At 46.6% G+C, this 22,553-nt stretch overlaps 8 protein-coding genes across 19 annotated transcripts in view; 5 read left to right on the top strand and 3 right to left on the bottom strand.

The window, feature by feature from the left end:
• The window catches only part of LOC1274488 (metastasis-associated protein MTA1), a 35,652-nt gene extending 33,568 nt beyond the window's left edge, over positions 1-2,084 (top strand). For all 9 annotated transcript variants that reach the window (XM_061646822.1, XM_061646819.1, XM_061646816.1 and 6 more), the window contains one exon: positions 67-2,084. In XM_061646822.1, the coding sequence (XP_061502806.1) occupies positions 67-595 (529 nt within the window). In that variant the 3' untranslated portion in view covers positions 596-2,084. The remainder of the gene's footprint in view (positions 1-66) is intronic.
• Positions 632-2,084, top strand: LOC133391602 (uncharacterized). The gene has a single exon (XM_061646824.1). It carries the CDS (start codon positions 834-836, stop codon positions 1,179-1,181), a length of 348 nt encoding a protein of 115 aa, XP_061502808.1. The 5' UTR covers positions 632-833; the 3' UTR covers positions 1,182-2,084.
• A 3,708-nt stretch (positions 2,085-5,792) lies between these two features.
• Positions 5,793-8,087, top strand: LOC3291007 (traB domain-containing protein). The gene is made up of 3 exons (XM_562083.5): positions 5,793-6,074; positions 6,150-6,354; positions 6,425-8,087. Exons 2-3 carry the CDS (start codon positions 6,246-6,248, stop codon positions 7,774-7,776), a joined length of 1,461 nt encoding a protein of 486 aa, XP_562083.3. The 5' UTR covers positions 5,793-6,074; positions 6,150-6,245; the 3' UTR covers positions 7,777-8,087.
• On the bottom strand, positions 8,071-9,305 carry LOC11176123 (uncharacterized). The gene is made up of 2 exons (XM_003436742.2): positions 9,151-9,305; positions 8,071-9,072 (listed from the first exon to the last, which is right to left on the bottom strand). The coding sequence occupies exons 1-2, from the start codon at positions 9,200-9,202 to the stop codon at positions 8,114-8,116; spliced, it is 1,011 nt and encodes a 336-aa protein (XP_003436790.2). The 5' UTR covers positions 9,203-9,305; the 3' UTR covers positions 8,071-8,113.
• Positions 9,306-9,920: 615 nt separating this feature from the next.
• On the top strand, positions 9,921-16,525 carry LOC1274486 (alpha-tocopherol transfer protein-like). Of its 3 annotated transcripts, none has more exons than XM_313618.6 (4): positions 9,921-10,244; positions 15,139-15,335; positions 15,411-15,570; positions 15,637-16,525. In XM_313618.6, the coding sequence occupies exons 2-4, from the start codon at positions 15,158-15,160 to the stop codon at positions 16,298-16,300; spliced, it is 1,002 nt and encodes a 333-aa protein (XP_313618.5). In that variant the 5' UTR covers positions 9,921-10,244; positions 15,139-15,157; the 3' UTR covers positions 16,301-16,525. The 3 variants fall into 3 exon arrangements, with proteins under 3 accessions (XP_313618.5, XP_061502798.1, XP_061502799.1); XM_061646814.1 differs by lacking the exon at positions 9,921-10,244 and adding an exon at positions 14,472-14,566; XM_061646815.1 differs by lacking the exon at positions 9,921-10,244 and adding an exon at positions 14,511-14,583.
• Positions 16,526-16,722: 197 nt separating this feature from the next.
• LOC1274485 (uncharacterized) lies at positions 16,723-18,711 on the bottom strand. The gene is made up of 2 exons (XM_313617.4): positions 18,569-18,711; positions 16,723-18,477 (listed from the first exon to the last, which is right to left on the bottom strand). Exons 1-2 carry the CDS (start codon positions 18,665-18,667, stop codon positions 16,798-16,800), a joined length of 1,779 nt encoding a protein of 592 aa, XP_313617.3. The 5' UTR covers positions 18,668-18,711; the 3' UTR covers positions 16,723-16,797.
• A 199-nt stretch (positions 18,712-18,910) lies between these two features.
• Positions 18,911-20,830, top strand: LOC1274484 (DNA-binding protein Ets97D). 2 transcript variants are annotated; one of them, XM_313616.6, is made up of 3 exons: positions 18,995-20,195; positions 20,267-20,380; positions 20,453-20,830. In XM_313616.6, exons 1-3 carry the CDS (start codon positions 19,010-19,012, stop codon positions 20,737-20,739), a joined length of 1,587 nt encoding a protein of 528 aa, XP_313616.5. In that variant the 5' UTR covers positions 18,995-19,009; the 3' UTR covers positions 20,740-20,830. The 2 variants fall into 2 exon arrangements, with proteins under 2 accessions (XP_061502797.1, XP_313616.5); XM_061646813.1 differs by having other exon boundaries at positions 18,911-20,195; positions 20,267-20,830.
• Positions 20,831-20,893: 63 nt separating this feature from the next.
• LOC1274483 (probable U3 small nucleolar RNA-associated protein 11) lies at positions 20,894-21,753 on the bottom strand. The gene has a single exon (XM_313615.6). It carries the CDS (start codon positions 21,751-21,753, stop codon positions 20,995-20,997), a length of 759 nt encoding a protein of 252 aa, XP_313615.5. The 3' UTR covers positions 20,894-20,994.
• Between the last annotated feature and the right edge of the window lie 800 nt (positions 21,754-22,553).

Raw genomic sequence — 22,553 nt, 5'->3', positions numbered from 1 at the left:
TATCTTTCTAAGCACAATCCGATCAGACATGTTTCACTAACTATGTATTTAATTCATTTTCGATAGTAAACTACGGCGGGAAATTCCAATAGTAGAGTTGCGTCGTGCAGCACGAAAACCTTGGCGAAATTTGCATCCCAAGTACTCGGCGATCGTGGCAGCCCTCTTGCCAGTGGCGTCTGTGACACCTAGTCTGCCGGCGCAGCTCACGGCCCAGCTGGGTCACGCGGCACAACTAGCTGCGGCGAGTGCTGTGCAACATCCCACCTCAGCGAATCTAAATCTCAACCTAGCGGCGGCAGCAGCCCTGGCAGGAGTTCATCCACTGTCAGCGGCCTCGACTCTCGCTCTCAGTGGAACGCTGGGAGCAGCGGGAGGCACTGTTATATCGCCAGTGGGAGGCGTACCTTCACTGTCTGGAGGGTCCACCGGAACGTCGCTAGTGTCTTCCGGCGTGACTGGTCTAACGAACAGTAGCAGTAGTAACAACAATAGTGGAAATAGCAGCAGTAGCGGTGGTGGAGGTAGTGGTGCTAGTGGTGTGGTCGCTACCGACAGCAATAAAAGTGATCTGCAGGTTGTAATCTTAGACTGACCCGAACCGCCGAAGAACATGCACTTTTCCCAGCAGCAGCATCACCACCATCTTCATCAGCATCATCACCAACAGCAACAGCAACAGCAACAACAGCCACAACTACAGCAACAGCACCACCGTCAGCAACAGTCCAATTCACAACGGCACTCGCATCAGCAGTATCATTCCCACCTTCACCTATCACATCCCCAGACCACTCAGCAAGGAATGCAGCAGCAACAGCAACAGCATCTACATGAGCCCAATTTGCGCCACTACAATAGTTCCCAACTACAGCAACATCAATTACAGCAACAGCAGCAACAGCAACTGCTGCTTCAGCATCAGCAATATCAACAGCATCATCAACAGCATTCTTCGCAACTGGCGCCACCGATATCACACCACAGCAACTATCATCAACATAGTCATCTTTTACAACGACAACAGAACCAATCTCAACAACAACCGCCACATCCTTACACGATGGAAGCACTGCTCAATTAATAAGCTAAAAACAGAAATGAATATGACGATGGCAATGAATGCTGTTAACAGGGAAGCAAACTCAGCTTTGGAATGTTTGCAAATCCTTGGCATGTGATTGAAAATTTCAAAGAGATCAGATTGTCAGATTTTGTCAGATATGGCTCTGCATGTTTTGCAAGAATCGTTGTGTTGTACAAACAGAAGCTAATCACACTCACTGGCTAGTGTGTGGCGCTGGTGACAGAGAAGGACGTACCATTTTGTTTCAATTGGTTCGTGTGTAAAATCTATGTTTTGAGTAGGTTTAGTTTTTAAAACCGGAAAAGACTAAGGGGATACTGACAGCTACAAATTAGCGACATCTAGCAACATACACAACAAACGAAATGGAAGGGATCATACACGTAAGCGTTAGGAAGCAAAGCAAATAGAAGCCACAGCAGAAAAGTAAGAATTAGTTAGAATGAAAAAAAAAAAACACACACACACAAAAATGACGCTAAAAGAAAATAATGGGGTCTTTGGAAGGGAAGAAAGAAAGCAGTTAAGTGACGATGGTAGAGCAGGAGGAGGTTGCTCTTAATTTTAGTTGATAATGAAATGATCTAAATTAGATGGACGACTTAGAAGTAAATAAATCAGTTAATAGAAGCATTACGAAGGACTGGACAGAGGGAATGAATTAACACGGACCACCCACCGGACACCCGGGAAAGGGTCCACAGGTCCACTCCCCTCCCCCCCATACAGATCCATCTACAGTTTCTAGTAGATGCGTGTAGCATGCAGGCTAGGGCTAGGAGCCACGGAAAAGGGCAATGAAGCGATAGAGATAAACACCGTACTGGCGTACTCATGCACAAGTGCATGATCGGAACGGAGACAAAGCTGCAACAAAATATAAAACAAAAAAATAATATTACAACTAGTGACGAATATGAACGTAAAGTGAAGGTACGTAAACAAAAAGTTCGGTTAATGTCTCGAAATACACACATTTACATACATTTGCACAGTAGTAGCAGACTATCTTATGGCCGATCGGTGGTATGGTATGATGAAAGAAATAGTCAAGAGCTGAGCTACATATGACCGATCTTCGTTAAGGAGGGAACAATGTGTATATGGAAAGAATAACTCAAAAACAAGTGAGTGAGACACCGCGTATTGTCAAAATGGTAGAATGATACCTTTCGAACGGTTGATAATAGCACGCTCAAAGATTGCTACACATGCATGCGTTATTAAACATGCAGCTAGAGCTTCTTCCTTCTGAGTTTCCAACCGAGGAGAAACACCCAACCCAAATTTTAGCCATGCATGATGGACGATCAGCGATTAGAGGAGCATTGTGAGGGTGGTATAAAGACCATTCATTTTAAAATTCCGTTAAAATTAACGTATAATGTGTTGAAACACCAAACAAATGAACAATTGCAGCGATGGCCAAAAGTGTGGGAATCATTATCCATCTCTGTCTAATTAGTACGAAGGGTACAGAAAGGCAAACAACGCTCTATGCTAGGGTGTCTTTTCCCATTCCATAGGATGATGGCAAAGGAAAGGAAGGAAATAACTATACACCCAAGCCTTTTATTTGAAACCTTTCTAAAATATAGCCTCCAATCCAAACAGGCAGCAGTTTGTTCGGGAATGGAAACTCAATGGGAGAACACGAAACAACAAGCCACATGGATGCTTTTTTTAGTTAAACGATTGAAGCTATAAGGAAACAACGGTAGCATCCAATTAACAATAAAAAGTAAAGAAACATAATATTGTAAAGGCAGGTAACTAACTCATAGTTTGCGCGGCATTGCAATATTGTTTTTATCTTTTTTTCTTTTCCCTTTCTTTCCCTTTCTAAGGTTGAATTTGAGTCCTTAAATTAAGTTGAGTTAAATTAAAGATCATAATTCATTCTTTACTACTCACCCTTTTATTTTCAGAATTTAGAACTACCATGCCGAATAAAGACTGAGTAGCAAAACGAAATGATAAAAGAATAGAATGTAGGGGAAGCGCATAATAAGGTGGATGCTGCTGTATGCCTGGTAGATGAGGAATGGAATGAAATATGCTTCGATGTGCTATGTACGTTATTTTCATGCTTCGCAATTTGTTTCGAATTATTTAACCTAACAGTATCATCCTTTATCTTCTTTAGTTTGTTTTCCTTCGCCATGTGGTTCATCGAAACATCGTCCCGCAAGTAAGAAAACTTTCCATCTACAATTCATTCAATTTATACAATTTATACGACATAGACAATGCTCGTTGTAAATGTTTACCGAAGCGGTGGCTATATGTTCTACTTTCACTTTTATATTGTTTTACTACATCAATTGATTATACACAACACTTTTGCGATAGTCACACATGTTTCGTGTAGAGTGAAGGTGGTGATGTGCAGTAAATAACATGCCGAATAACAGAGAAGTTTATTGCGTTGAGCAAGTAATTTAGTAAATCAAAGTACCAATCCTTAAAATAGATTTTTCTTGTAAAAATGATAAAATGCTAACAGCTTGTAAGAGAATGACTAGTAGGTCGAGGAGGCTGTTTTGTATTAATTGAAGATGCTGGATCGAGTGCGTGGCCAGATAGAAAGAAAAAGAGTGTAAGTAATAGAAAGTGCGTATCGCATTAGGCAGAAGGGCATGCAAATGACTGCCTGTTCCTATGCCGTGGAACAGAAAAGAAAACGGAAGAGAGATATAAAGTGTGCAGTTGTAACATTGAAGGCAGTGAAAGCTATGTGCGAAGGGCAAACACAGCACAGCAACGGTTCAGTGGCTCCCTGGTGGGATCTGCTGCACGACCCGCGTGGGAATAACTGTCGATTGTCGAATGGTTTAAAGGTGCATAAGAAAACATTTTCCCTACATGATAAAAAGACATATAAAATGCAATTACTTCCGTTGTGCTTTGAAATACATCATTGAGAAAGTGGTATTTCCGCATTTGTTCAAATTCACCAGTGCTGTTCCCCGTTTGCTCAAAATCACCAGTGTTTTTACCAGTGACGAAAGAGGTATGAAATTATGATTGCTAAAAAAGCCACATCTGTTAAATTCCTTTTCGGGGGTTGAAAATTAAATAAAGCTTTCCATTCCCTTCATCCTTCTTCCCACCAGTACCATCACTTAGAATGGGAATTGAAGCGCGCGCAACGGCCACAACATTTGAATGCATTTCAAAAAGCTGTAGCAACCTTGGGCTCGTTGACAATGTGGCAAAGTAATGAATGATTAATTGTAAATCAATCAAATTCGGGCAACAAATTACAGGCGGTCCCCGAGATACACGGTTAATGGGGATCAAAAACGATCGCAAAATACCGTATATCTCGAATTTCCGCGTAAGTCGAATATCGTAATTTCCCACCAAAACATCATTTATTTTAGGATACTTTTGGAAGTAAAAGGTGGTTTTAGTCACATAGTAAATTATTCGATATAGTTCTGACTTAATGTAACAGTTTTAAACCTTTTGAAATGGTTTTTAACAAAAGGGTAATTATTTGGCATCTTACAATTGATGTGTCAAATTAGTATAATTTGCTCAATTAATTGCCAAATTGAGAAAAACGCGTATCTCCGAATCCGCGTATAAGAGGTACCGTGTATCTCCGGGACTACCTGTACTGCAGTTTGTGAGCCCGCGAACGCTCCAAATCGGTGCGATTTTTTCTCTGGCGAGCGTTTTTTAAAGGTGTTGTGAGGGGTTTTGAGAGTTCAAGATGGCCGCCAAAAAGCTGGCGCTGGCTACGACTGTGTTGGTGGACAAAATTAAATGACCAAAATAATAAATACACTCAGCCACTCCCTCCATCTCTCCCTCATTGTCGCCACGGGCTCCTTCATTTCATATATTGCCATATTAGCATCTTCGCTTCGTCATCTCACTTACTCATACACGTGTTCTGCTATTGCTTCAGCTGATCCAGTGGTGGCGTTTTATGTACTGCCTGCATTCCCTGGGGGCCTTGTGTTCCTGAGGGCATCTGATAAAGCCGGTAATAAAATAATAAACTATTAACAGTGCTTTTATTAATGTAATTATTCCGTGCCGGTTTTTGATGAGCCCATTCTCGTGCCTTGCCGGTTCATGGTTACTAAGCTATATCAAATAAGCGTAGATGTAGGTGGACTTCAAATAACTAAAAAAAATGAACATGTTTCATGTATCATCAACATTCTGAACTCCATGTATGAAAGAAATATGTGATATTTCAATACATAAAATAGGTTCCGGAAGATTTTCCTATGTCACCATGCTACTCTTCTTGTTCTATCCGTACAAAGCGATACATTGCCATGCTATGGACGACCGATGGCAACACTATTTTCTGAGCCATACAGTTATCAGGTAAACACTACCTAATGTCATCAAGTTAATTGCAATTTTCTCAAATTTATAATTTTCTAAAGTGACACAGATTTGGGGGATTTTTTAATAATTGTTTTAGTTTATTTAATATTTAAACTATAAGCACAATTTCCCTCTTCAAACGAGATACAGGAAAGAATCAAAAGTAAAGATCATAGAGAAATCTTCTTCTATTTTCCAATTCCTTGGGTGCTCATTCACCGTTGAGCACGCCGTGTTCACACGAGAAAGAAGGCTGTCAGCCGTTCTCCAGTTGGCTTGGTCCATGGCTGCCTCCTTCCACCTTTGTCTGTAAAGGATGGGTAGAGAAAATGAGCGAGAAGCAACGATTTCTGTACGTCAAAAACTCTAACTATGTTATACGGGCGACACATCATGCAAAACAAATTGTTGGCCCGTAATGTGCTCGTGAGAGATTGTAAATATTTCTACAAATAAAACTCTACGTTACGCTGGTCAGTCCGTTCGTTATCAGTTAAAGGACAAACGGCTTATCTTCGATCGATCGATCCTCGCCTATCGTTAACACGCAACTCCCACTCGTTTCATGTTTACATTTTCGTTATCAAGCAACCATCGGGTGTCACTTTGCTGACGTTCAGAAACAAAATTCCAGGTGAATAACATTAACGCGTTTGAGTGCGTGGCTCATTCAGGAAGAATTTTTTTTTGTTCACATCGTTACGTCCAGCGTCCAGCGATATTCGTGCAAAAGTTTATCACGATTCCTTGAGGTAGTGATAACGTGGAGTTAGTGTCTGCTTGCCATCTGTGATTACGGGGCGCAATGTCTTCTCCGATCAGCTCGTCCTCGGAATACAACAGTGCGCTGGATCAGACGTTCAACTCTACGCTTGATTCGGACAAGTTAAATAATTCCGACCTGAGCAATAGTGGTAAGTGGTAAATGGTTTGTCAGGTGCTCCCATATCATTTCCAAACTAAATTTTCCCCCTATGGCCACAGATATCGAAAACGTGAATCTAACTGGTGACTGGAATGAGGCACTTCGAGCCAAACAGAAGAAAAATGCAAAAGATTCTACACTGCAGTTACTGGACAGTTTGCGCAATAACAATCTTGACCAGACGGGCGACACGATAGGAGACACAACCGCACTGAACAGCACCGCCAGCACGCTCAGCCTGGATCTGAGCGCTGCCGGTGAGCTGTCTGATACGATCAACAATGTGACGTTATCGTTCGTGAGCTCCTCGGAAGAGGATGGTGAGGTGCTGACGGCTAGCACGCCCCGAGCTCCCGATGTCAGTGTTAACATGTCGCAGTCCGACACGTCCACCACGACAACCCAGGGCGAGAAGGATTCTCGCGACACAACGGCTAACGTATCGCAGCTGCCAGTAGAAAGTGGAAGCGATTCGGCGATTCCACTGTACGCGACACTGGAGGAGTTTGATCGAAATCTTCCAGAGACAGTAACACTGCTAACAAAGCCGGACGGCACGAAGGTGTACTTGGTTGGAACGGCTCATTTTAGCGAAAGCTCGCAGCGGGATGTTTCGCTGGTGATGCGAAACGTACGTCCACACGTATTAATGCTAGAGCTGTGCCCGTCCCGTGTGCATATTTTAAAGTACGACGAGAAAACGCTGCTGGAGGAAGCGAAAGATATGAACGTGGCCAAAATGCGTCAGATCATCCGGACGAATGGTATGGTCAATGGCATATTCTACATTCTGCTGTTAAACATGAACGCTAAGTTCACCAAGAAGCTAGGAATGGCGCCGGGAGGAGAGTTTCGGTGCGCGGTCAAGGAGGCTCAGCAGATCCCGAACTGCGTCATACAGCTTGGCGACCGCGAGATCAAAGTGACGCTGCACCGTGCCCTGCGCGGCCTGTCCCTCTGGCAAACGATCAAGCTGCTTCCGAAGCTGCTGTTCATCGATGACGACATTAGTATCGAGGAGGTGGAGCAATGCAAGCGGAAGGACCTGCTCGAGGAGATAATGCTCGAAATGGCCGGCGAGTATCCCGCCTTCGGGCGAGTGTTCATCCACGAGCGTGATCTCTACCTGTGCCATTCGCTGCAGCTGGCCGCACGGCCGCAGATCAACCCGGTCGACGGACGTTCCGAGCCGATACGAGTGGTGGGAGTAGTGGGTATTGGCCACGCTGCCGGCATCGCCAAGCACTGGGGCAAGGTTGAGATCAGCAACATCGAGTCGATCATAACGATTCCACCGGCCAGCTTTGGGCATCGTATGGTGAAGTACACCGTCAAGTATGGTTTGCTCGGGCTCGCGGCATACGGTGTGTTCCGAATCGCTCGTCCCCGGTTCGAGCGACTTTTCCTATGATTCATTTACGGATTTCTTGGCAGAACGGGCTCGAGAACATGTCGTGAGGCTAATTATGCGATGGCCACAGCACAGAATCAAACTATACATATTAATCGAGTGTAGGCGCGCGGGAGGTGGTGGTGGGAGTAGATGCAAGGAAGTTCCATATCTCTTCTCGCTAAATGCACCAAAAGACTTTACCTTACCTTTTTTGCCAGCATTCCAGGGAGTTAAAATCAGAACTGACGCACAATCTAACGCAAGGTGCCAGAGAGATGCGAGGGAGATAAAGTTTAGAAAATAAAGCCACAGTTATCAGTTCCACATCAGTTTGAGGTACCATTTATTGAAAGCTCTAAATGTTGAGCAACCAGGAAATGTCGTCTTCCATCGTTACCTCCTGCTTAACGCTAACTGTTTGCACCTCTTCGTCGTTCTGTTGCTTCTTCCGTTTCGGTGAAGGTGGTTCTTGTTTCATTGGTATTACTTCCAATGCATTTTCCTCCACGGGAGGGGGCTCTTTTCGCTTCCTGGACTTGGAGGGAGTTCCGACAGGTGGCACCGGTATCACGGATACAGTCTGTTCGCCAGTACCTGCTGTTCGAGCATTGTCTGCTGTTTGCGGAGATTGGTTGCTGGCCACTAGGGGCGTGTTTTTGTACAATAGTTCGGCCTTCTGCTGAGCTAACGCGAGCCGCTTGCGTACGCGTTTAGGTAATGCTAAATACTCTTTAAAATCGTAGCCGAGCAGAGGATGCCGCTCGCGAAGCTCTTCCGGATAGGGTACAGTAACATCGCTGACATTACTCGCGTCTTGCAGCACTGGTTCGGCCAGTGGAGGCAGTGCTTCATGGATGCGCACAAACCCGACCGGTACGAAGGATTTTACGCGTGTCCCAGACTGCAGGCCCACTACCCGCTCATTCCTGTTGTACTGTACGTGTGCCTCGAGCGGAACAGAACAGTTTTTGATGGTGGAACGCGGAGCGGTCAGGTTGAGTTTCTTGTTCATCAGTTCGGCTTTGACGTCAACGCTGGCAGGGCATTGAATGATCCACGTTTCTTCATCCGGATCGGTTAGATCGATGTCTACACATGATTGTGACAGTGGCAGAGGCTTAATGCGCGGACGCTCCTTGAAGTACTGTTGCAGTTGCAGTTCCAGATCGCTCGGTATGAGCCGTTGCTTGCACAGTGCTGCTACAACTTCCTTCGTTTGGCTAGAGCCTTCTGCAACGTTATCCGGCTCATCGTCGTTGTCGTCGCCGTCTGGCTCCCTGGGCGGTACGGTGACATCGGGTTCCCAGTTTTCTTCTGAATTCTCAAGAATTTAACTTATTAGCCACTTGATAGATGGAGAAAGGGCCATGCTTTTTACGGATGGTTTCTTACCAATTTTAATATCTACTCCGCTTTTACGCTTTTTAGCAGCTACCGAAGCCATGGTGCAAAATTCCACAACATGCGGCACGTTTTCTTTCGCCCGATTATCGCGCTGTCTGTCAATGTTTTGTGTTGCGGTTGGTGACACTGACGTTTGCCCGCGCAGTGTTGCCAGTTTCTAAAGAAAATACATACACCTTGCCTTAAGATACCTTTTTGAAAAGGCGTTTGTTTGTGCTGGGCTGCAGTTGTTTCGCAATCTGAATTCAAGATATTCGGTCCCGGACACAAAAGAACGACACTAAATCGGGACAATAAGGAATGCCGTAACTATTTTCTCTTTTCATGAAGTAGTATATGAATGTAAACACAACCAAGTGTGGTTTGTCAGCGGATTTCCCGAATAAACAAAAAAACAACTCTTTTGTAAGCATGTTGTGCTTTCACCGTTACGTGGTACTTTCTATGGTTAAATGCTGATCTATGCAAACAACGAAACACAATCGTTTGCAAACGAAAAATGTCACTAGAACAGCACACCATGGCTGAGACATCGTACAAGCTAACAGAAGGAAAAATAACCAAAACACACTGCGTCACTGGCACGAAACAAAAGCTGCCGGCTCAGCAGACAAGTAGCGTAGAACGTAAACCACCGGTTCCGGGGTGTTTTGCAAATAGCGTTTTTTTTCAATACAGCGCCTACCGACTCGCAAATGAAAAAAAAACTCCCTCTCCCCCACCCATCGAAGAAGTCGCGCGAAAACCGGTGGTGCTAGATCGCGCTCGATCGCGCTCACTCGTTGTTTAACTGGCTCAATGCGCGGAGGTGATCGTATTGTTGCGCGAAGTTGGCTTGTCTTGGAACAGAGTTCGCCTAGCACCACCTGCCCGGTCTAGCCCAGCCCAGCCCAGCCCATATTGCGGCGTCGAACGGAAGCGTGGTTTTAGTGACTTGAACGGGTGAAGATGAGATGAACGCTTAGTCATTGATGCGTTTGAGTTTGTTTACTACTTATTTTTGTGCTACCTCTTGAATCGTCTTGAGTATTCTATAGTGTACCAAGTTCGCCGGAATATTAACTCATCCTCTTCAACCAAAGGTAAGTTTGTAGCTTTTAATGCTAATATAGTTCTAATGAGTTCTTTCTGAATAAAAAAAAATAGTTCTAATGTGTATAAGAGAGGGGAAGAAGTACACAGCCGTGTCCGTGATCACAGCTCTTGAACTGCCCCTAAGCCGTACGATCAAAAGGGAACAGGAAGGTGTGTGTGATGGTGAATGATAATAACTATTATTTAAACACACGTTGATCACATACCACTTTTTCTCGTCAAGGTCCTTGCCATTTCTTAACTGCTGGTGATGGATCTTTATGAGCAGTGCGTTACCTGTGTGCGCAATAAAACTGTATGCCCTTTGATCCCTGGATACAGGCAAACACAGTTGAGGTTCGATGATGTAGTATAAGGTATAAGACCGCTAACCTTTAGCAATTGCCATATAATTGTATCTCTGCAGTGTATTGTACAGATACAATAGCAGTAAAAGAATATGCTTAAAGGAAACATAAGTAACGTTTCCTTATCCCATTTGCCTTTAGGCTGATCATAATTTGATGAATAATCAAATCAACATTACCTTACCCCTGAAAAAAAAAAAAAAAAATCAACATTACGTTGAAATGGAAAATTCTTCCTACATCTCCATTTTGTATCTAACTGCCCCTTCGGTTAATTAGTTCTTACGAGGAGTATCAAAGAAAGACTTCCAAAGATGTCCAATTAATTCTTGTTTTTATTGCATTTCTTCGAAGCATATACATCAACGCACCTTTATGGTGCAGTAGAGAGACATTAAGAGGGATCGTGAGATAGAGAGAAGGGAAGAGAAAAAGTTCAACCTTTTTGTACACCTTCTGTCAATCCATCAAAGAAGGCTACGGACACAACAGTATGATCATTTGCGGTTATGATCGTTGACGCGGACACACTGCACCACCGTTTAGGGGTGCATTTGGGGCGGACAGTGGTTGCTGTGGCCCCACCGCACAGGTCTATCGATTACAGCGCCTATATCGAGAAACCTTCAAGGACTGGTTTCTCTCCCCCGGAACACATTTCATTCTAATGCATGTCGGGTGGTGTGGCGCGTTGATTACACCCTGCACAAGAAGGCAATTTGCCACCCGCTTGATCGTGCTGCTCAGGATGATGGTAATGATGCCGATGATGATTATGATGATGTGAACGGGAATGTGCGTGTGTGTGAGTGTGTGTTGGCTTCAAGTGCATCGAAAATGCAGGCCAAGCGAAACTTGCGCTTTCATGTGCAGTTTGCATACGCACTGGGACGGATTGCGCAAGCATGGGACCAACAACGGTTATTTGCCCTTTGAACGCTACGCAACCTTGAAACGAGAGCGAATCCCTCCAGGGATCGAGGAGGTGTGTGTGTGTGTGTGTGTCTGTCTGTTCGACCTACCGGGTGTCTCCGGTGAAAGATACACATAGACAAAGAGCGTGATGCATCTCTTGGATGTGAGGCGCTGTTTTGCGCTGTTGTTGAGCAATGTGGTCCGTCCCTCCTGCCTTTCCACCGCAATCTGCACATGGTTGCAGTGATGCACCTGGCTAGGGTTGATCGATGCACCGCTTGACCATGAGCCGAAGGTAGTTTCACGATTTGCATTTCTTGTGGTGTATTATTTTCAGTACCGTTCAATGCTTTACCTATAAAGCATCCATTGAAGCTGTGTCAATTGTTCGCAGCGTGTTGAAAAAACTACAATATCAATGGAAGAAACGTTCACTGCCACAATTGTATGTTAAATTTGCTGCTCCGTTTCAGATCAAAATTGCCAATAGTCGCATCCGCATGCTTCTACTCTACTCGCGTGTGAGAAAGTAATGGCATTGTATCTAAAACCATCTTTGTAATCTTCGTCACACCCCACATAACTAATGTTGATGAAGCATTTTTTATGTCACTGAACTGTGCTATCAAGTATTCAGTCTGATTATTCCAAGACAAGGTTTATCGTCAAAAGATGCCGGAACTTTCCTTGAACGGTTACGGTGACACGGGGATACTACAACTTGCCAGATGAGAATGGTTTTTGGAAACCGGTTCATGAAATGTAGCAGAGTTTTATGAATACAAAAGTAGAATACCGTGAACGTGTGTGTGTGTGTGCACCCGCGAAGATTACATACATTTGAATATTCAAATTTCATAAGAACATCCCACCGCGTGAGCCGCGTGCGATTGGGGGTCACGAAATATAACCTGAACACAATCATTCACCCCGGAAGTGGTTCGATTCTACACAATTCGTCTGCCAATATATACTGGACCAGGTGGTTTGTGTGTGTGTGGTATTTTCTCATTTTTTTTAAAGGTTAGAGTCGATTAAGAAGAAGAACATTGATCATCTGTTTGGGCGATCGTACCGTGAACAAGGATAGTGATCCTTTTATAGTGCTCCGAAGTGTGTAGCGCATGTTGGGGTTAGATTGATTCTTGTAAGATTAGGAATAATAATATCATTAAGAATTATAATATGAGGACGTGTGTCGTGATTTCGCTTCGCGAACATTACCTAAATAAATTATCGCTTAACAAGAGTAAAATCAATATTAAATCATATTTTGCTCTTTGTTGACCATATTTTCAGTTCCAGTTGTTACATTCTCAATGACTCTTATTGCATGTACACAATTCAAGTACTACTACTAAACTTCAAAGAGAAGATAGATACATTGTCATACAGAAAAAAACCACATAAATTACAAAACGTTTAAAGCTATTTTTTATGATCGGCTAAGAAGTAACGGAAAAATGAGGAGATCCGTGTTATTAGGTTTTGTATGCATAGCTTTTTTCTACACTTTTTCTAAACTTCTTGGCTAGGACTTCCAATCTTCTTCAATGATTTTCCTTTTACATAAAATGATCGCGATCTTGTTCATATCTAGTTTTCTTGATTAAAGCCTTTTTTTGCTGTAAAAATATGGAACCATCCGATTCAAAGGATGCAACCAAATGGCGACGAAATTCTAACTGTTCTAACAAAACGCACGGAGTAAGCTATCATATTTGGGTTGAGTATGCAGTTGCATGCATGCAGTTTATTAATCTAATGCAATTAATCTAATGCAAATGCAACTATAGTGAAAGCTCTCGTAAAAGATTCGTACTGCTGCAATCGATCATTGTACGACAGAAAGGCTTTTCTCATTCCACTTCGGCTTAGTTTGAATGCGAACAATATTCAATTAGTACCATGCCCTATAGGGAATGCCTAACCACTATCGAACAAAGTCCCTGCTCCCCCCCATCGAATTTAGCAACCAACCAAACGGCAAATCTCCAATGTCTGTTGCAATACCCGCGGTGTGCGGCTTTTGTTTGTTCGATGGTTGAGCAAACAACACCCCGGTGTGTGTTGTGTTTGTTGCAGTGTAGGACAGATTGAGAAGAGTTCTTCTGGTCGCCAGATCGAATTGTTGTTGCAACACGTGCAAAACGGACAGTCTCCGGTGGTGTGGTACACATTGACATATTACCACATTGCTGATTGAAAAATGGTTGAATCATCATCCCGCCAAGAGAGTGCCCGACTGCCGCGGTTATGATTGGTGTGTTGGTGTGTGCAGATTTCAGCAAAAACAAGAAACAATATGTATTCCCCACATCCTCATCATCATCCTGGCCACTTCTTGGTCCATGCGACGACCACGCGTTGTTGAACACACGTTGATCGTCGGACAGATTGATTTGTGACGCCAGTGGTTAAAGCTTGCGCAACGGTGGTTGTATGTGCACGGTGGTGTGGTGGTGTGGTGGTGGAATGATGTCTGGATGTGGGGAAGGGACCTATTTTAACAGCGGTACCGAATAATCTTGAAACCATGATCACTGCCGTCGCCCAGTGACCTACATTAAGGGTGGACTGAACATAAAAAAGAAGGATTCCGTCGCAAAGTGATCGTGACCGTCGCGTGTGCAGCAGTGTAATATATATTGAGCCCGTATTGCAGCGTCACTCGCTGAAGATCCTTTTGAACTTGCGCCAAAAACCTGTTCGCAGTGCGCAAGTGTCCTTTAGTGTACATGTGTACGTGGGCCATCGACACGATCATAGCGTCATCGCACATTCGCTTTCGTTTGGGAATTTGGGAAGTGGAGAGAGAAAAAGCCGAATTGTTGCGCCGGACTGCTTCGCTCCTGGTTAGAGGGGAAAGGAAAGCAGGGTTTGGTCAAGCCGCGCAAACTGGTCTCCCGGTGACATTGAACTGTTGGTGGTGGTGGTGGTGTTGTGGAGTCGTGGAGTGGAGTCGTCGGGAACTGGGATTGCTTTTTGGTGTGGAAATTCGCATCAGTAGGCTATTTGGGGTCGAATCAGATGGATTGGACTAAAATGTGCGTAATTTCTTATGGTGAGATTATGTTGAATTAGTTTTGAGGCTTTTTGTTGATTATGTTAAGATGAAAATGTGCTAAAAGCAGCGAAATATAAGCTACAATCTCTTAGGGCTCTTGTACAAGTCGGAACACGTGGACACATCTGGTCGATTGATGTTAGACGTTAGGGGCCGAGTTTATAACACATACCACTGAAAAAAAATGAAAGTTTTGTGGTAAAAGTAAAGCCGTGTCGAGTTTCTGCGGTACAGTTTCAATCACGGGACAATCGGATTGTTGTGGAGGCAATGGTGAACGATTATACAACACCAGTGTCGGCTAAATATTGAGCTAATAGGTCGCCCACGGGCAAAACGAAACTAGATCTCGTTTAGTGACGGTCTAAAAGTGTACCGTCGAATATTGCGTGGCTAAGATATTGCAAGATTGTATCACAATAATATAGACTTTGTATGGTTGAAGTTTGTCGCTATTGTATTATTATTTATTTCGATATTATTTCTCCTTGTTGTAGTTTAGAAAAGGTGTACAATTGTTCACTAATGTTAAGGACTTTCCTTTTTCCACAGGACGAAAACAACACACACAATGAAGAAAGGTACGAAAGCCATCACGAAAGCGGACGCGTACCGCTTCACGCTGTCGGACGAGTTGCGCCTAATCGCCAAAGAGGAGCTGCGTGAAACGCAAGCCACACGCGACCATGCGCTTCAGATGCTGCGCGAATGGGCTGAAAAGAATCCTCGCATCGTCAAGATTCGTATGGGTGAGTTCAGTTTGTGAGAGTCTCCCGTCTCAAAAGCAACTTACTTATCCCCCCTCCCCGTTGCACCTGTTGCAGATGCAAACTTTTTCCTTAAGTTTCTGCGCGCGAAAAAGTTCCAAATTCCGGTCGTACAGGAAAACATCGAGCGGTACGTACTGCTGAAGAATGCGTTTGAGGGCGCGTTTAAAAATCTCGACTGCCGACTGCCCAAGATGGCCAAGCTGATCGACCAGGGGTAAGTGAGCTATTCAAGCTTCCTGTAAGAATGTGCTCATTTTCATGCGTGCCGCGTGCGTTTCAGCTATATGTTTGCCTTGCCGGAGCGCGATCGTGAAGGTCGACGGGTGATCTTCTACCGGCCGGGCGTGTTCGATCTGCGGGAGTACACCAACGCCGATATGCTGAAAATTCACGGCATTTGCTACGAAACGCTGATGGCGGACGAGGAGAACCAGATCCGGGGTTTCATTCATGCCGGCGTCGGCACCGGCATTGGGCTGCCGTATCTAACGCTGTTCACCATCAAGGAAGCGGTAAGGATTGCGAAAAATGGCGAAAAGATACTGCCGATGCGCCATCGCGAGATGTACGGGTGCAACATCAATCCGGCGATGAAGGTGGCGGTCGACTTTGGCATGTCGCTGATCTCGCAGAAGCTGCGCGAGCGCATCCGGCTGTACACCGACATTAAGGACATCGAGCTGGAGAAGCGGCTGCTGCCGAAAGAGTACGGCGGCGAGATGCCGATGGCGGAGATGATACGGCTGTGGAAGCTGGAGCTGGAAGCGTACCGCGGGCGGCTGCTCGCGGACGACGAGATGTCGGTCAATTTGGGCATGTACTCGGACGCGGCCAAGGAGGGCTCGGTCGGTGCACTGAAGGAGCCCCTGAACGGGTGCACGGGCGCTAGCGATAACTCGACGTACGGGTTGGCCGGTAGCTTCCGGAAGCTGGAGGTGGATTGATCACTGATTGCGGTTTGAACGCGCGTTGAAGCATGGCAAAGGTTTTGGGAACGTCCGGAAGGAATGATTCGTAGTATGTAGGATGTGTTTAAGAATTAAGGTAGTTTCACACTGGTCCCGTGTATCAAGTCGTTTTTTTCTATATACTTTGTGTAGGATTTGTATTTGATACTGAGTATGTGTTTTTTGTGTTTGCAAATAATAAAGTTACGAAACTTAAAATTCTTACACATTTTAGCACCCTTACCCTCTTCTTGGCCATGCAAGTTCAGACGAAAAAGGGGCACCGTGGGACATGCTCTTACCATTGCACCAAGCTTTCCCCCTGATCCACTGATGGTATTCGAAGTTAATTGATATTTTGTTTTAAACTAAACCCTTTTCATTCGTTCAAGCTAAAGAAAGAGCAAACGCAGTTAAGCTAAAGTTTGGACAAAGAGATTCGTGTGTATATTTTTTTGTTTCGGGACATTTTGGCAAGACACGGGCTTCAGGCTTCAGGTAACACGCCGCCGGTGGGGAATTTCCACCACGTTCAGCAGCTTGGTATTGCGTGGATGGAATGTGAGGATTGGATCATCATCATCGTACGAAGTGTCGTTTGCGGTACCGTTCAGCTTTGCTTCCGGCGCACCATCACCACCACCATTGTCCCGATCGTCCGCGCTGTCGGACGATTCGCTCGGATAGAAGCACACGGTCGAGTTCGGGTGGATGTTGTAGTTGAAGTGTTGAAATTTGTCCAAATGACGCTGCTTGGTGACGCCCGTCAGCGTGAGATCTTTCGCGCGCAGGTTGATCCGCGTGGTGGTGGGACAGTTTGGACGGATTGCCTTCGGTCGGTAGATGACCAGTCCCTCGTCGTGATAGCAACCGTCCCGCTGGATGCCGACCCGTTTCCTTTCCTGCTCGTTCAATCGGACGGGTTTGGGCGGACAAATGGCCGACGATTCGGGCTGATGTGGTCGCGGCCGCTTGGAAGCGCTTAGCGTGATCGACTGAAACGGTTCCAGTATCTCCCGCTCGGTCGGTGACGTTTTCCTAGGCGTGACGGACTTTTCCGGCGTTACCACCAATGGTGGCTGCGGTTGGACGGTGTGTTGCGCCGATTTCGTCGGACGGATTGATACGACGTTGGGTGCCCGATGCCCGCGCGAGGACGCTACTGGAGCAAAAAATACTTCATCACTGTCACTGTCGGACGAGGATGAGGTGGAAGTGTTCTGCATTCGGCTAGCAGCGGCAGCCCGTTTCGAGACCTTGCGCCGACAAAATGCTTTGCTTTTCTTTATCCGCGCGCACTGTTCCAGTGCTTTGGCGTACACTTGATCCTGATCGTACGGTTGCTGCTCCTTCTTGCTGCTTGGTGAAGCGCGATCGAATGAACGGTTCACCCCACTCGCTCCTGGTCGCTTGCGGGGAACAGTTTTCTTAAACACTTTACGCCTATTTGGCCTATCCTTCGGTGGCTCAAGCGCCGCCAGCCCCGACGGCCGATGGTGCTGTGCGGGCGGTATCTTCTGCCCCGGGTGATAGTTGTACCGCGGTTTGGGAGGATTATTTGCATCACACGCACTGTCTGATTTTCTGTGGACACGCTGCTCCAGCGATAAACGTGCGGCTTGCGCATCCGCCTTCTGTTGTTCCTCGAAGCCGATGCCGAGTGAGGTGAGACGCCGGACGGAGCTCGTTACCGAGTACTGTTTAATCATGGTGGTCACTTTGAGCTTGTTGCTAATCTGCTTGTTCGAGCGAATGTACTGCGCCGTGTCGACCGAGTAGAGCGAGTCTGCGTCAGCGTCCATGCGCGTTTCCGTTACCGTGGTTACTTGCTGCGTCTGGTAGTGCACATTGTAGTTGCCGGTGATGGTGTGCATGTGGTTTCGCAACCAATTCTCAACCTTTTCGTGGCTCACCATCCGGAACTCGTTGTCGTCCAGTATCTCCTTCAGCCCGTTCGCCTCCCATTCGCGCTGGCGCAACGGCACCGCCCGCCGCAGCTGTTGCTTGATCTCTTCCGGGTTCTCTTCGGCGCTCTGCTCCTCGGTCGAGGCCTCGACGACATCGCTGACCGAGCTTTCGTCGCTCATCTCCTGGTCGAGCATCACCATGGCCGTGTCGATGTCCATGCTCTGATCCGATGGGTTTTCCGTCGAGCCGATGGGCTCTTCGTACTTCTACCATGCAAAAGAGAACGGAAGGAAAGTTATTAGCAATATTACATGTTTTGCAACCACAACGTAAGGTAGAATATAAACAAACGCGTACCCGCAGCAGCTCACGCCAGCTGCAGTTTCGTCGCCCTAAATCTTCATCGTTCGGCAACACTTCCTCGACGTTGGTAGTCTTTGGGACACCGGTGGACATTTTGCGCCAGCACTACGGTTCGGAATTTTCATCGCAAAATTCGCTTTCAAAATTTAGCCCCTTTTTCCCTAACAATAATTACGGAAACGAAACAGTAAACGAAAACCAAAAGACACAAACTAACAATAAAACCGAAACGAAACACGATCCTACATTTTGTTGATATGATCGCGCTTGGCCCGTTTGACAGCTAGCGACCGCACTGACAGGTCGCCCAGAACAGGTTTTTGTTTTGATGTGGTGCCACACACAACAAGCAGTGCCAGCAACATTCGGCGTGTGCGGGGTGCCACATTGTGAGTGAAAAATCGCGCAGCAAGCAGTGGATACTACTTGTAAGCGATGGATCCGCTTAATATAAAGCTGGAGGTGCCGGACTTACCGCTGCCCCTCGGGGAGGATGGTTTGATGATGTCGACCGCCGATTTCCTGCCGACCGGAAACGACCTGTTCCTAGGCGATGATGACGACGACGTGATTGTGGTGCATATGGATTTGCGCGAGAATTTGTCCACCCTGCGGGGGTTGGTCGAGCGGCGGATTGGGCTTTCGCTCAAGCACTACGAGTTCTGGCTCCAGGGCTCGACCATGCTCGAGTCGCACAAGAACCTCGTCGACCAGTGCGTGCAGGGCGAGGGGCTGGTGCAGATCAACGTACAGGTCCAGCCGACCAAGCGGCGCATCAACATCGCGGACGTGCTGAAACCCACCGATGAGGTGCTCGAATCCTACCAGCGCGAAATCGAGCAAGCCGCAAAGGAGGCGGAAGCGGCCGCTGCGGCCAAACGGGCAGCGGAGGAGGAGGCGGCTGCAGCCGAAGCGATTGCCGCAGCGGTGGCCGAGGCGGAAGCGGCCAGCGCGAAAGAGAATGCGGCGGAACCCGCTAGCGGGACGGGCGAGCGAGACGGGTCCGGTGCGAAGGCACCAGCCGGCCTGACGAAGGAAGCACAGGAGACGGCCAATGCCGTGGCGGCCATCATCAACTCGGTCAGTGTGGAAGAGCGTGAGAAGGAGCGCAAGAAGGAACGGCAGGTCCAGGGCGACAAGGGCGGCCTTAAGCTGATCCCGGCGATCAAGGAGGAGGTGTTGGGCTTTGGGGAGAATTCGCTGGACGAGTGCGACGAGTCGGATGGGGAGATGGGCGACGAACCGGCGGCTTGCCTGCCCTGGGTGTACGACAGTGCGTTCAAGCGCGACCAGCAGCGCCTGAACATTCCGGACGATCCGAATGAGTGGACTGTGGCGCAGGTAAAACACTGGATCCAGTGGGCGGTCCGGACGTTCAACCTGAACGGGATCAAGCTGCAGGACTGGAGCATCAGTGGCAAGGAGCTGTGCGAGCTGGATCTGGACGATTTCAAACTGAAAGCACCGAACGATCCGGGCGGCCTGTTTTGGATGCATTTGGAGCTGCTGCGACGGCACAAGATCGTGGCCACCCTGCAGAAGCCCGTCGATGGGGAAGATCTAGTTGAAATGACCATCCGGCGGAAGCTCCCCAAGCCAAACATTGGCAGCAGCAAGAACGGTAGGTAGCAATGGGCATGGGAATAGCGATAGAGTAGCTACAGCAATTTACCCATTTGGTCGCTTTTGCAGATGAGTTCAGCTACTGTGGCAACCGCACGGGAAACAATGGACAGATCCAGCTGTGGCAGTTTCTGCTGGAAATTCTCACCGACCGGGAACACCGCACCATTATTCAGTGGATAGGTAAGATGGCAGCGAACAGTGGCCCAAACAGCCCCACAACTGTCTTCATACTGTCGGTTCACCCTCCCGCAGGTACCGATGGAGAGTTCAAGCTGTGCAATCCGGAACAGGTCGCTCAGCTGTGGGGCGAGCGCAAGAACAAGCCGACGATGAACTATGAGAAGCTGTCTCGCGCCTTACGCTACTACTACGACGGGGACATGATTTCGAAGGTGCACGGCAAACGGTTCGTGTACAAGTTCGTGTGCGATCTGCGCGAGCTGCTCGGGTACGATGCTTCGGAATTGGCCTCCCTGGTCAACGAAGGGAATCCCGATAATCAGTACGGCACGAAAAATTATGACGTTGATTTCGATTGATCTAGGCAGTGGGGCTTTTGTGCGTCCCTTTCTTTGATGGTTTTAGAATACATGCTGCTCTGTCCTGCACCACAGAGTTGAGCTGCAGCGATTCATTTTGTACAAATATTAAGCGATCAAAAGTGCGATAGTTACAATTAACGATACGGATGGATCGGGTTGCTTCCAATTACATTTCCTTTATTTAACGTTGCGTATTTCGAATGCATTTTGTACATAAGTTAAATATACAAAAAAAAAAACCGGAAACAAACCTTACCGCTTTCGTTCAAACTTAAACTTAAACTGTGGCGCCTGGTGGGGCGTTCCCTTTGCCACCAATTTAGGCTTCAGGGCACGCTTCTGCTTCAGCGCACGCTTGATCTCGAGCGTTTTCTGCACCACGGTTAGCTCCTTCTCTCGGTCAATGCGTCGCATCAGCTCCCTGTACGATAGGTCACGCTCCTGGTTTATGCGCGCGATGTCCTCCGGGCCGACGGCCAGCTTCAGCTTGCTCAGATCCTTCAGCCGGGGACGATTGGACCGACGGCCCACCAGATCTGGGTGTGTGTCCAGTCGTTCGGCCAGATTAAATTCCGTCGCCTCCTGCTCGTCCTCCACGAAGAAGATGTGTTTGTTGGGCGTCTCGTTTACCACGTCGGTCATGTGGAGCTGGCCCTGCAGGCGACGGATTTTGTTTGCCTCTACCGTTCGCTTCATCGCAACATACTTGTAATCCTGCGTTTGCATTAGCTTGATCTGATCCTTGGTAAACTCGTCGCCCTTTTCCAGCTCATGATGTTCGCCCTCCTGGATCTTGGAGTTGATCATGTGGTGATAAAACTCATCCGGATTCTTGTTCAGGGCCCGTTTGCGTAGCAACTTTAGTGTGGCTTCCTTTTGATTGCGGTCCCGGGCGCGTAGCTTGTAGTCTTTCTTCTTTTCCAGCAGCCCGAGATGCTGCCGGGCGGAAGGTTGCGCCCGTTCGCGGTGCACCTTCTGGTTCGTTTTGGCCGCCTTCTTCCAGCTGGACATGGTGGCGGACGGTTTTATACACAAAAAAGATACAAAAGAGTTGCGAATATTTCGTCGACTTCACCGGGAATGCACGTAAACAATGAACGCGTGTTGAGAGCTGCTGGTGGTCGGCGGAGTGACCAGAAATACCGATTTACAGTCTGTTGCAGAGTTACGCGGTTTCTGCATTCCCGATATAATAATAATTATTATTAATAATAATCTGGCCACACTGGTTGTCGGTCGCTTGACAATTGGAACATACGTCAAATTCAGGACTCTGCTTCTTCTTTGTGCTTGTTTTGGCACAGCTCTGCGCGTTATGGTGGTGTAACGCGTAACACCTGTGGGGGATGTGAATCATCAAACGTTTTGGATGCCCCGGTAGTATGTTTTTGATTTTAAATAGGCGTAAATATTGACTCCAGATTACGAGAATTGAATGAATGAATGAAATTAAAGAAAATAATTAAGAGCTAGCTTGGTTTTAAATTATCTGAGCATAAAGGATAAAAGATTAATGAAGAGAATTAAGGCGCCTATTAGATATGCAATCAGTACGACGTGAGTAATTCGGATGAATATATTACGCCTTAGAGCTATGCAATCCGCATTACATGTAACATAGCCTAGACCGGAACCCATTTACAGGGTTTGTTTTATACGCAGTGGTGAATTCAAATATTGTAAAATATCCCGCGGTTTTGGGAAAAATGTCCTTTCTCCTGTACATAAAAGCCCGCATCAGACATTTCAATGACTATTCGAAAAAGAATACAATTTTTTAATTAACCACGTGGAATGCAAATTAGATGGGG

This window comes from Anopheles gambiae, chromosome 2, assembly GCF_943734735.2.
Source record: "Anopheles gambiae chromosome 2, idAnoGambNW_F1_1, whole genome shotgun sequence".
Taxonomy (NCBI): domain Eukaryota; kingdom Metazoa; phylum Arthropoda; class Insecta; order Diptera; family Culicidae; genus Anopheles; species Anopheles gambiae.
The sequence above is the reverse complement of the archived record's forward strand: the minus strand, read 5'-3'. Positions and strand labels throughout refer to the sequence as shown.

Coding starts and splice junctions, on each gene's coding strand:
- LOC133391602 (XM_061646824.1), top strand. CDS start 834: ATGAGCCCAATTTGCGCCACTACAATAGTTCCCAACTACAGCAACATC.
- LOC3291007 (XM_562083.5), top strand. CDS start 6,246: ATGTCTTCTCCGATCAGCTCGTCCTCGGAATACAACAGTGCGCTGGAT. Junction 6,355..6,424: donor TTCCGACCTGAGCAATAGTG/GTAAGTGGTAAA, acceptor CTATGGCCACAG/ATATCGAAAACGTGAATCTA.
- LOC11176123 (XM_003436742.2), bottom strand. CDS start 9,202: ATGGCTTCGGTAGCTGCTAAAAAGCGTAAAAGCGGAGTAGATATTAAA. Junction 9,073..9,150: donor CGGAGTAGATATTAAAATTG/GTAAGAAACCAT, acceptor TTGAGAATTCAG/AAGAAAACTGGGAACCCGAT.
- LOC1274486 (XM_061646814.1), top strand. Junction 15,336..15,410: donor CATCGTCAAGATTCGTATGG/GTGAGTTCAGTT, acceptor CACCTGTTGCAG/ATGCAAACTTTTTCCTTAAG. Junction 15,571..15,636: donor GCCAAGCTGATCGACCAGGG/GTAAGTGAGCTA, acceptor CGTGCGTTTCAG/CTATATGTTTGCCTTGCCGG.
- LOC1274485 (XM_313617.4), bottom strand. CDS start 18,667: ATGTCCACCGGTGTCCCAAAGACTACCAACGTCGAGGAAGTGTTGCCG. Junction 18,478..18,568: donor GCTGGCGTGAGCTGCTGCGG/GTACGCGTTTGT, acceptor TTTGCATGGTAG/AAGTACGAAGAGCCCATCGG.
- LOC1274484 (XM_061646813.1), top strand. CDS start 19,010: ATGGATCCGCTTAATATAAAGCTGGAGGTGCCGGACTTACCGCTGCCC. Junction 20,196..20,266: donor CATTGGCAGCAGCAAGAACG/GTAGGTAGCAAT, acceptor TCGCTTTTGCAG/ATGAGTTCAGCTACTGTGGC.
- LOC1274483 (XM_313615.6), bottom strand. CDS start 21,753: ATGTCCAGCTGGAAGAAGGCGGCCAAAACGAACCAGAAGGTGCACCGC.